Below are 13,286 nucleotides of genomic sequence, written 5' to 3'. Positions count from 1 at the left end.
TTTTTTTGTTATTGTTTTTTTTTTATTCTCAGAAACTTGAACTTGTTAAAAATAACACAAATAAGTAATAAAAATGCGCAACATTAGTAAATACTAGAAACAACAGGAAACATGTTAAACCTAAATATTCGAGAAGAACAGTCAAATACTATGATACACACCCCGACCATACTAAGGAACATTTCAATTTCTACCACACAGCTGAAAATGCAACATACGACATTGTAATGGTAATTGATGATATTATTGTTGAATTGATATACATGAAGAGAAATATATTACATTAATTCATTGGATAATCATATGTTGACTTATGATATTCATTTGCACAGTAATTTTGGCTGTTCATACTTGCAAACCAATTAAAATATGATTGCAATATAAACTGCGGTCGAATGACATTTAGTTTTGTCATCACAAATTCCTGGTAGTAGAATTCTTTTATGATACTGCGATTGTATAATGGATCACCAAGCGTACTTCCTTGTCCATTCTGCTGCTTTTTCATCGTATTTGTCCCTGTCCTGTTTGTAAAGGTCACCTGCCTCTTGAAACGCGCATTCTTCGGCATTAGGACTTGTCAATAGTGATGTTACACTCAACAACACTAAATTTAATAAAAAGAAAAACAGTTGAACAATTTAATCATTCGGATTATGTTTCCCTACTCAACCAGAGGAAATTGTTAAAAGATTACATTGGGATTATGTAATAGTAAGACGTATGTGTCGGTGTACACTAAATACGAAAGAAATGTTGGAATATTTACTTTATATACAAGAAACTTAAGCAACAGGATTTTAAACACACAAAATTCTGTACAATTGACCAGCATTTTGCATATATAAATTTGCAATATCGAATACATGTAAGGACATGTTTGATATGTACACATTGTAAATGTATATGTATTGCAGATTTTTCGGCAGATAGAGAAAGCAGTGTTGAAAGAACTTTGTTACATAGAATAGATAAATACCCAGACCTGGATTTTTTTACAGGCAAACAAAGCAAACGGCTTTTAATTTTTCTACTTTCAAAATAAAAACCGAAGCGAGTAAAAAACTTTATTCACGCTTGATATTATAACAGTTTTCAAATTTGCCCATTCGCATAAGGAAGTAAAGTGCATTGCAGCATTTATTACAAAGAAAGTTATCTTAATCAGCGTGCTGCAGGTTTCTATACACTAATGCTTATACTAGCTTATTTAAAGCCTCTCAATTTTGTACTACGTTCCACGCAAAAATAAATCATAAAGTAGAACAATCTTTTATCGATTTACATGGATACTAGAGCAAAAAAATATTGAAAACTATTGGATTCAAATATTAAATCCATAAAAAAAATCCCACGTAAAGGACAGTAACGCGGTTATAAGTATATAAGTGCATTCACGTACATGCATGCATGTTTACAGCAGTGGCTATATCAAATTCGACGTCTGATCAAAGATTATTTCAGACTTTATTTCATTCTTTGGCATAAAGGTGAGATAAAAGCTCTTTAATTAATATATCTACTCCACTTGCTACAGTGTAATTAGGATTTCAGTGTATATTACACGGGTGGCCAGGTGCTTAATCATGTGACAGTTAGCTAGGTCACATGATACATGTACAGGTAAAGTACTACTTGGTCATTTTTGAAGGGATTTTAAGCATGATTTTTGAAGGTTTTTTGTTAAATGCACATAGAGATCCAGCGTTAACCAAAAAATTATTTTTCCTGTAGAAAGATTTTTATAAATGCACACTTTAAGTGGCAGAAGCGTGAAAAAAATGCTATTTTATTGACAAAATAGCCTTTCAGGCTGTTTTTGTGCATTCGTTTTTGTACTGTTACTCCTTAAATCTCAACTTGAATGCATAAAATTGAAAATTTACAATATGTATTATATTATTATTTAGTTTTCTTCCGAATTGATGATAATTTCTTACCAATTATTTCGCCCCGTGCAGGTCCGGGTGTTGAAAGAATAGGCCTGCAGCAGCGCTAAGCTTGTCGTAAAAGGCGACTAAATAGTGCTCAGAAACTTAGCCGGGGGCTAGGGCGCACTGCCTACAGAGCAACTGGGTTGTGTGCCCCTGGTGGTGGAATGGGGTACCCCTGGTATGTTACATGCTGGGGTTGTCAGGCTATAATACGGAAAACCTGACCCAAGCCATAGTGGTGCACCGTGTTGGGAAAGATGCCACGATCCTGGCACGTTAAAAAACCCTACTGTGGTATTCTTCCGGAGTAGGAACCATAGGTCTCCGCCACAGGAGGCTAAATTGCCCGACCCTACCCACCTCTCCCTATTTCCAGTGGCAATCAAAGCTTGTGGACCCCAGTGTCCTTGTGTCCCATCCCATTTTTCATTTCATCATTTCATGTTCATTTTATCATCCACTTCATGTTCATCGCCTGAATATAGTTGAAATATTGCTGCTCGGGCGTTAAACCCCAACAAACAAACAAATTTACCAATTATTTCAGTAGGCAGAACAATGCCTTATGGACCCTTATCCTTTGGCAGTTAATGCAGCTTTAAAATTACTGAAATCAGTAACAGTGATGAAATAGTGCGAAGCTGAATGAAACCAGATAGTTTATATTATAAGATTGAGAAATGTAAAGTGAAGACAATTTGCCATTTTTTACCGAATTCCATGAAATGCACATTGCATACGTATTGACCAAACTTTACGACAAACGTGATGACTTTTCATTCAAAATTGTCAACTTTCCTTTCATCTGTGGCAACATCCCTTCGGCTCCTGCGTATGGAGTGTTCATATCACAACTCATACGTTATGCCAGAGCTTGCCGAAACTACGCAGACTTTCTGTATCGCGCTATAACTCTAACAAATAGGCTTCTGGAACAGGGTTATGTTGCTACAAGATTGAAGTCATCACTACAGAAGTTTTGTGGTCGTCATCATGAATTTGTGGATCATTGTGGTTTATCCATTTGCATCATGAAAACTGATTTATTCAACGGGTCATAGTTTTCCTTTCCTCGTTTGTCTACCCCGGACTTGACTTTTTATGAGCAATTCGGTGGGTGTTTCTAGAAAAGCAGAGGACGCTTACCCTACCGGTGCACCTGGTCCATGCTCCCAGTTTTTAGTGGAGTCCGAGTTGCTCATTTTCTTTTGTTACTTTGTATGTATGATTTAAGTTACTTCATGTTCTTTGTTGTGTATGTCTGTTTTCCATGTGTGGTCTTTGTCCCTGAATTACATTCTTTTGATTACCGCTATAACTTTGGTTCCCTTGATTACTCTTTTATATCATTTCAATTAAGATATAAAGAATTTATTTATTTTTATGTTTACAAACACCAAAAAAAAAACAAATTACACTGAGGTTACTTCGAAAGTGAAGGTGTCGACTTAAATTGCCATAGTTATGTTCCGTTATTACCAAATTCACTAGAAAATGGGTTTGAACCTGTCCTTTTTATTGGAAAATTTGTCATTTTCATGTGTAGAATTGACTTTAAATGGAAAAAGATGTCCTAGCACCCCTGTTTTCTGAGGAACAACGGCTGGCACACCTCCTTTTCAAAGTGTTTTTATCTGTCCCTAAAATATCCAAATACAACAGTGTCCAAAGAGGGAAAATCTGGGCCGACCAGAAAGACACCGGAAAAGAAAGACGTCGGTAACAAGTCTATCCTTTGTTCATCATTTGGGTACACTTACACATAAATTCTTACATTGATATATTGTTATTGCACTGCACCATTGACTTCCCAGAATATCCATAAAAACTTGACCTCCTTCAGGGTTTATATTTGGATGATAAACTTTCGTTGTAAATACAATCTATAAAGTAAGCAGATGATATGACCAACAAATAAGACGATGTCAAGAGTTTCATCAAATGTAACTTAGAAGATTTCAGGTTGGTTGATTTTGAGTACACTTTTTATAAACCGCACAAAGAACGATTGTACCTATACATAGAAATGCCGGGCGTCCGTCCAAACATTGTTAAGTGCTGGCATGCCTTCATCTCTTTTTGTACTTTTATAAGATGTATTCTAAAGGTTGCTATTACCAATAGCTCAGAAGAGTTCGTAAAAAGGATCTGTCTGGTTATTATTATTTTATTTATTTATTTATTTATTTTATTTATTTATATTTGTTTTTTGAAAGGTCATTTTACCTTAGAAAGACATCGATCATTTTTATGGGAATTATCACCCTTAGAACTTAGAAATTCTTGCTGAATTATTTTCGTCCGGACTATATTGTTAGCGCTCTCATACCCTTGTATCAAATTTTAATAGACCTCAGCAGGAGATACAGGAACGCTGTTCTTCATGTTAAAAACGAAAAGCAATAAACTAATCTAATAGTTCGATAACAGTTGGGAAAATGCGTTATACAACATTTATTATTAATCCATTCAAATGTAAAAGATGCACATTTTTTTCACATTTCTCTTGAGGAAAAACTGGGCCCAAATGTTAGTTTTAAAGGTTTGTTGTACGTAGTTGTTGTGCATAGATTTGTGTTTGTCCCAGAATAGTAGTTGCCATGGATAAGTTTATCTGTACAATACAATTCTTAAAAAAGATTATGAAAAATCAAATATTCGGATGGTGCAAATGATTAGATTTAACTGTTCATATGTCTATGGACACCCTCCTAATAATTTATCATTAAAACAAGTTCACTATCGACCAAACTATGCGAGAAACGCGATGACTTAATTCTGTATTGTCAACATTCCTTTCATATGTGGCAACATTCTTTCAGCACCTGCGTATGTAGTTTAAACTTGCCGTAACTACGCAGCTTTTTTTACCCGCTAGACTTCGTACAATTAGGCTTCTGGAACAGGGTAATGTTACTACAAGATTGAAGTCATCACATCAGATCGTCATGAACTCCTGATTTGTTACTATGTAACCATCTGCACCATGAGAACCGATTTGTTCAACGTCATAGTTTTTCTTTCCTCTTTTGTCCACCCCACTTGACATTTAATGAGCAGCATGGCGGGTGTTTGTAGAAAGGAGTGGACGCTTACCCTACTGGTGCACCTGCTCCATGCTCCCAGTTTTTAGTGGAGTCCGAACTTCTTATTTACTTATGTTACTTTGTACGTATTATTTTGGTTATTTTATGTTCTTTGTTGTGTGTGTCTGTTTTTCATGTCTGGTCTTTGTCCCTGGATTACATTCTTCTGACTTCTAGAATCTAAGTTCCCTTGATTACTCTTTCAAACAAGCAAAATTAAACGTTTCAAAAATAGTAAAACAAAACAGGGACAGAATGAAAAACTTAAAATAAGTTTCTTCGGTTTTGCTGTTTTTGTGTTTGCTTAATTTTGTTTCCCTGTTATGGTGTTGTGATTTTTTTGTGTTTGTGTTCATGCTTGAAATATGCAAATTCTTACTTTTGGAGGGGTGAAGGGAATGCTTTCTGAGAAACTAATTCGTAAGAAAAATACACCTCCGGCATAAGTACTACCATCCTAAAATCACAAAGCATTTTATTTAATCGTATTTCAATTCTTAGACTTTTTAAAATCATCATCATTCGTTCGAAGAATATTATATCAAAATAATAGTTAAAAGTATATAACAACTAGACTATTCTACACCACACTAAACGGAACTACCCAAAATCATTAGACTAAAATGTCAAGATTAAATTACTTGCTAAGTGAAACGGAAAGAAAAAGCGCTCATTTTGTCGGTGCTCAGTCTAAAGATTATATTGTTCACGTTGACCTAATGCTGATTGTTTACCAATAAGTGTAAATTGTCCATTACATGCTTTATAGTGCATACTCTGTTATTCTTATTTTTAACCTATTGTAGAAAAAAATTCTACTGATCTGTGGGTACGTGTTCTTAACAGCTGGTTTGCTGATTTTGAATGTCAATGAGAGAGGTTATTTTTTTTATCTATGTTGAAACATTAATATTTTTTTGTTGAAAATGTCATTTACATCGACTTCAGTGTTTGTTGATGTTGTTTGTTTTTGTTATATGCTATATTATTAAATCGCTCTGCCTCTGTACCGCCATGGAAGGGGAGTTGCAACGTGTACAAAATATTGTTTTTTTCTGAAACGTAAGCGCTATTTCAAGAATTAAAGAAACAAAATTTTACTTACTTGACTATTACATTTCGAAATATGATAATTAACTGCTTGCAAAATAATGTCTTTCATATCCTCTTACTTACCCACCCTGTGATACTACATGCCCACTCGTACACTAAAATAAAGATTTCTTATAAACAATTATCACAACATGTCGACTATTTTATACACATTTATAGTTAATTGTTTGCGATTCTAAAAAGGGCATTCAAAATATGTAATTTAATGTGTTAAATAGCAGTCATAATCTGTACCATTCTTGATTTAATTTTATTTGGTAAGTGGGAAATACATATGCGGTTTTCTAAAAAAAAATACAGATGTAAATACTGAATGGACTATAGTTACATAAAGATAAAGCAATTGTCGACTTATAAAAATCGTTTGTTTGGTGGGGGTTTCCACATCATGAATCACCTCTTCAATGAGCAGTGTTTTATACGAACTGATACTTAGGTAAAAACCTTAATGAATGAGAAGAGTAATCAAGGGAACCAGGATAACGGCGGAAATCAAAAGAATAAAATCCAAGAACAAAGACCATACAGGGAAATCAGACGCACACAACAAAGAACATAAAATAACCAAAATAACACGTACAAAGAAACAAATGCAAATGAGCAACTCGGACTCCACCAAAAACTGGGAGAATGGACCAGGTGCACCGGTATGGTAAGGTAAGGTCCTTTGCTTTTTCTAGAAACACCCACCGAGTTGCTCATAAAATGTCACGTCCATGGCAGACGAAAGAGGAAGAAAAAACTATGACACAGTGAACAAATCGGTTTTCATGGAGTAGAGTAACGTAGGTGAGCGACCCCTAGATTTTAAATAAGAATTTGATATATATATAATGAATATATAAATTTACAATGATTAGCTTGGATTATCACTTTATTTTTAATTGGGTGAAAAAATCAAGAGTAATATTTACGTTATATGATGCTTTTTGGCATTTTTTTCATTCGGTGAAAATTTACGTTGTATGCTTTTCGTCACACAGTCATCAATTCTAAACGATAAAAAAGAAAACATTTTTTTTCAAAATTTCATCTCATTTATTTGTGTTTGTAAGAATTTATTTGTGTTTACCGTGCCAAAGAGTTTAACCCACTGAAATACTGATTTCAATCTTTTGACGTGCATTTATTATTTCTTAAAAACAGCAAGCAAGGTTTTTATCAAAACTTACGGTTACCGTCAACTGGACCAGCGGTACAACCTGGAGGCGGATCTTCAGCCAACGTCTTCGCTTGCTAAAATAAACTTAAGAAAGTACAGCGGAGGGAAATGACTTTTATTAAAGTGTAAAATCTACTTTTTTATTTTATATGTTGGTATCTCAAGTTTCTTTTTTAATTAATAATATGAATGCCCTTACAAATGGAGACTTTGTTGAACAACTTTGCAAGGAGCTCGTTGACGTGAGATTTTTTATGATTTTCAGGCGTCTTTTAAACAAAATTTTAAACATACCCTTTTCAGATAATTGTTTGACGTCATCTTCCTAATATCACCAATCCTTCTTTCGCTTTAAACAGGAAGTTTATAACATAAATTGTATACGAAAATTCGACAGCTACGGAAGTTAATTTGTCAACTTGTTTTATTATATTAATAGAATTTTTCTTTTTTTCTTATTGGTCTAAGAACTACTTTCGGTTCATGTTAAATAGTGACAATGATCGAAATTCTCTCGAATACAATTAACGTCTTTCCATTTCAACGGTTACGGTCGTTACGCGAAATTAGATAAATTGTGATCATGCGGAATATAATTATGGAATCTACTTAATTTACACAGGTTTCTTCCAATTCTTTTTTAAATATTAAGTTGTTGTACAGCTTTCTTGCAGATAGATTTAATATGGTTCTCAAAATTTAACATAATATCAATATCTACAAATAAAAGTTTTACAGTATCTTCACAGGATAATATCACCAATATTGAAAGTTGGTGCTCTATCTGCGGTCTTTCTTCCTACAGCTATCGCTTGGAACTTTTCTGGGTTTGCTTGCATACAATTAAAATAGAACCAATCTATTAAAATTTTGCTCTCTGATTTTAAGTATTTACAAGTTCATTATAGTTATTAGAAGTGTATACCGGTTATACATTACGATTAACTTTAGTATGGGTTCACTTATATTATGTTTATAAGAAAGTTTTAATTGTATTATCTTACATTAAATAAATCGACATATTCTTTTGAAATTTTTTTAAAAATGCAATACGTAAACTGACTTTTCTTGTTAAAGAGTAATCAAGGAAACCAAGAATGTAGCAGAAATCAAAAGAATGTAATCCAGGGACAAAGACCAGACATAGAACACAAATATAACAAAGAACATAAAGTAACTAAAATCATACATACAAAGTAACAAAAGTAAATGAGCAACTCGGACTCCACTAAAATCTGGGAGCATGGACCAGGTGCACCGGTAAGGTAAGCATCCTCTGCTTTTCTTGCTCATTAAAAATCAAGTCCAGGGTAGACGAAAGAGGAAAGGTAAACCATGACGCGTTGAACAGATCAGTTTTCATGGTGCAGATGGATACACACCGTAATGATCCACGAGTTTATGATGGTCCTTGGGGTGATATAGGAGTCTCGGGTTGATACCGCATGTGATAGAGATTTTGACATGTAATATTTAGTACATAACAACTACTTAAACTTAATAGCAATTCAGTTAACTTGTTGCATCAACTGAAGTATTTGTAAAAATATGCATCAAGTTACTTACAGGAATTTGCATTTCTCTTTATTTTTTTATCTTTGCTCTTTTTATTATGCCCCCGCAATAAATAGTTGGGGTATAATGTTTTACCCTCCCCATCCGTCATGCACATTTTCGCACGATTACGCAAAAAAGCTTGCACAAATTAAAATGAAAACTGAGAAAGCTTATATATCTTCAGTCGGAAGCTGCTTTAATTGTTTAAAAATTTTTTTATATTCGAGTATTTATAGAAAAGGGTGGTGAACGTATGTCTGTTTCCGCACAATAACTCAAAGACACTTTTAAAAATTATAATGAAACTTTAGGAAAGTTTAGACATTTATTGTGGGAAGCTCCATTTAGTTTTACCCCGAGCGAGATAAATGGGTAACCCCTGGTAAGAGAATGACAAAATGAAGTTTCCATGATTTATTTTGATTCTAATATGACTATTCTTCCCCTATATTTGAAGACGCAACCTATGTGTTGCAAGAAATGTTGGTCATGTGTTTATCACTTTTTTACCATGGCTGTGGTCTTGAGAGCTTTGAAGCACGTCATATTAGAATTTCGTATCCTCTTAAAATACCGAAACATCAATACAAAAAAACAAAACAGACAATTTCAAAACGTGAAAAACGAGACATAAAGACGGTCTTTATGCACGATGTAGACAAATATACGATGACATTAATTGATTTAAACATATTTTATTGTAGATATAACGAACATGAATAGGACACAACGATTCATAAACAATCATTATTGTGCTTTTGTAGATCTGTCTCCATTAGTAGGTAAACCATGTATTGAAAATCTTGGATTGGATTAAATCTCTTCTCAGTTTAAATTTTTGAAAAAAAAGTCTAAAAACTGACGAGTTTTGTTCGTCTGATAATTTTTGTTTTAAAAATAAGAAGATTTGAATCTACTAAACATTCAAAATTTAATCCATGAAAGATTTGTGCATGTCTTGGTGCAAATACCACAAATACAGTTTTGAGATTCAATAAAGTTTTTAAGAAAACCATGTTCACTTAGAGAACTTATTCTAAGACGTAAATGTAAGATTTGGCCAAGCCTTTAACAAGTGAAATAATAAGGAACTCTAATATTTTGGCATGAAATCTGGCGGCTGAAGGAGGCAAAATATTCTTTATTTCATTAATTGCCCTCTCCAAACATAATAAATTATTTTACGTTTGAGGCATTCGGAGCATATATTCAGCAAGTAATTAAATAACACTATAGCAATACAGCTGAAAAAGATAGCACTTTCCGTATATCCGTTACAAACTTCAATTTGTGCATTATAAAGCTAGCTATAATTCAAAATAATAATCTTTTTATTACACTACAAAAGAAACACATATCAATACAATGTCCCTCATATTTCCGACTGCTTTTAAATCGTATACCCTACAACGTAAGGGTAATTAAGACGATTTTTTATACATTATTTTCTATTGCAATGGCTCCAATTTTTCAAAATTCAAAGTTTCTTTATTCTGTGGATTAAATGAGTATAGTTGCATGTAAGATAACACATTTAAAGGCATTATTTATTTGAAAATTTAAATTATTACAAAAACAACTGGAGTAAACTGTTTTTTTTTTTATCCCAATTTTTGCAACGCGAACCTTTTCATGTCGCTATCATTCTTTTTTTCGACGTTTGAATACGCTATAAGCATGAAAAACATCCTACTTTAGGAAAACTGACAAGGTTTTCAGTTGATCAAAATATTATGTAAATTTTTGCTAGCGTGAAGTTGGAAGAATATTTTTGTTTGTTTTTGTTTTTATTCCCATAAAAGTAATTATAAATCCAATATTTGATAACAAGATACTATTTACAGTTACATTTGATGATTACAATCTGTAGTGACCGAATAAATCGACTTTGAATATTCATGGTAAACAAATTATCAATAGGATCGAGGTAACTTTTCCCAAATTTTATGTAATATATAGCAGAGATTGTTTTGGGGGGAAAGGATGAAGAGATTTAATGTTCAGAATCAACACTTCTTTTTTCAGACCTTTTAACATTTTGCAACTAACTTTTGGCTTTTGTAGGTAAAAACTATCTGACTAAATGTTGTACGGATTTTTTTCTACACCGAATCTGTTTAGTTTAACTATCTTGTTGAATTTTATAAAATAAAGGTATTTTTGTGTTATAAGTTTATATATGGACATTTCTATTTGGTTACCAACAAAATTAATTTCGTTTTCCTTATTTAAGTTTGTAAACACACGCTGTAAGTATTATTGTAAAATTTATTGCAGTTGATATTCACCACATGCAGATTATTCTTGTGAAATAAGTACATTTGCAATAACATCCTTCAAAGGCCACTTCTCAATAATAATATGAGTTAAAATGAGATCATGTTTGCTATACGTTTTTATTTAGATTTCTACGGAATGTAAGGAAATTGCATTGTTTTAGTGAAAGTATATGAAAGGTTCCCGAAATGAAGTAGTAGCAAAAGCTGGGTCGATACTTGGGTGATATATTTTAGTATAAAACCGAGCCTGTAGGTAGAGATCACTTGTGATAATATTTCTTCTACATTTTTGTCGTTAAAAATGGATATTGTAATTGCTATAGTCATAGCAATATATAATTCATACTTAATTTACAAGCCAAATTACTGATTTATAGTATGGTTCATAATAACTATTTTTTTCATTTTCAACTAAAATTTAAAACAGCTTGCAGAAGCGAATCGTCACATGTAAAATGCCATTATCAACAAGCAAAATAAAAACCCAAATAAGCTGTTCAAAACGCCATATCCACAAATTGTCCCACGACAAAACAAAAACGGGAGCATATTTGTACAGTAGCAAAAACATAATTAATCTTCGATATTGCATTTATTTTTTCGATTATTAAGAAAATAAGAAAAGATTCAAACATACTTCAGGTGATCTTAGTGGAAAATCGGTTGGGAAGAAGAGTCCAAGAAGAAATACTCCACCGTCGTAAGGGCTGTTATCTTGTGAAAAAAAATGTTTTCTTTCTTTTGAATGTCTTTATGAGCTTGTTGACTACATTTAAAGACAAAATTAGCAATATATATTATGTGACATCTGACTTGCATTATGATAATTTTGCATCCCGAACAGAATGCAAACTCATTGTATAATAGCAAATTACTATAGTAAACACATTACCATAGCTTACAAATTACCATAGCTAACAAATTACCGTGGCTAACAAATTACCATGGCTAACAAATAACTATAGCTAACAAATTACCATGGCTAACATATTACCATGGCTAACAAATTACTATAGCTAACAAATTACCATGGCTAACAAATAACCATGGCTAACAAATAACTATAGCTAACAAATTACCATGGCTAACAAATAACTATAGCTAACAAATTACCACGGCTAACAAATGACTATAGCTAACAAATTACCATGGCTAACAAATAACTATAGCTAACAAATTACCATGGCTAACAAATTACCATAGCTAACAAATTACCATGGCTAACAAATTACCACGGCTAACAAATTACCATGGCTAAAAATAACTATAGCTAACAAATTACCATGGCTAACAAATTACCATGGCTAACAAATTACCATAGCTAACAAATAACTATAGCTAACAAATTACCATGGCCAACAAATTACCATAGCTAACAAATTACCATGGCAAACAAATAACCATAGCTAACAAATTACCATGGCTAACAAATTACCATGGCTAACAAATAACTATAGCTAACAAATCACCATAGCTAACAAATTACCATGGCTAACAAATTACCACGGCTAACAAATTACCATGGCTAACAAATTACCATAGCTAACAAATTACCATGGCTAACAAATAACTATAGCTAACAAATTACCATGGCTAACAAATTACCATAGCTAACAAATTACCATGGCTAACAAATTACCATAGCTAACAAATTACTATAGCTAACAAATTACCATGGCTAACAAATTAAGTAGCAGTCTTTCTAAAATTCATACAGAAAGTGATTCATGCATGTCAAAAACACACCAAATTCAGTTTTATTTCTTGTTCAGATACTGTTTAAGATCACATAAGCAGTCTTAGCTTTTCATTGCGCTTTTGAGATAAAATTAGTATAGATCGTACATGAAAGAAGCACTTTTCAAGAGCTATAATTTATAATTTGGCTGATTTTAGTAGGAGGTTAAGTGTAGTTTTCTCGTATGTACAGGTATTAATACAGAAAGGACTACTGTCACATAAAAACATTGTCTGATACATGGGTTTTTTTCAACACCATGAATCACCTTATTATAGGTAGTGTCTGATTCTTACATGGACAGACACTTAAGGAGATAGACCTAGGGAAAGGGACATAACTCTTGAAATCAGTGATATGTTTGTATCATATTCAATTTCACCAAAGCTATCAAGCTTTCATTTGAAACAAAATGAA

General features: G+C 32.8%; 1 protein-coding gene across 2 annotated transcripts; it reads right to left on the bottom strand.

Moving 5' to 3' along the window:
- Positions 1-7,721, bottom strand: LOC148606425 (uncharacterized). Of its 2 annotated transcripts, none has more exons than XM_088544649.1 (6): positions 7,590-7,721; positions 7,306-7,369; positions 6,197-6,228; positions 5,400-5,477; positions 3,695-3,817; positions 1-607 (listed from the first exon to the last, which is right to left on the bottom strand). In XM_088544649.1, exons 1-6 carry the CDS (start codon positions 7,614-7,616, stop codon positions 599-601), a joined length of 333 nt encoding a protein of 110 aa, XP_088400775.1. In that variant the 5' UTR covers positions 7,617-7,721; the 3' UTR covers positions 1-598. The 2 variants fall into 2 exon arrangements, with proteins under 2 accessions (XP_088400775.1, XP_088400774.1); XM_088544648.1 differs by having other exon boundaries at positions 313-607; positions 3,709-3,817.
- Between the last annotated feature and the right edge of the window lie 5,565 nt (positions 7,722-13,286).

The sequence above is a fragment of the Perna viridis genome, chromosome 9 (assembly GCF_037379345.1).
Source record: "Perna viridis isolate PV_CMFRI_1.1 ecotype Kerala chromosome 9, ASM3737934v1, whole genome shotgun sequence".
NCBI classification, from domain to species: Eukaryota; Metazoa; Mollusca; class Bivalvia; order Mytilida; family Mytilidae; genus Perna; species Perna viridis.
Note: the sequence above shows the minus strand (reverse complement) of the source record. Positions and strands in the feature narration are given on the sequence as shown.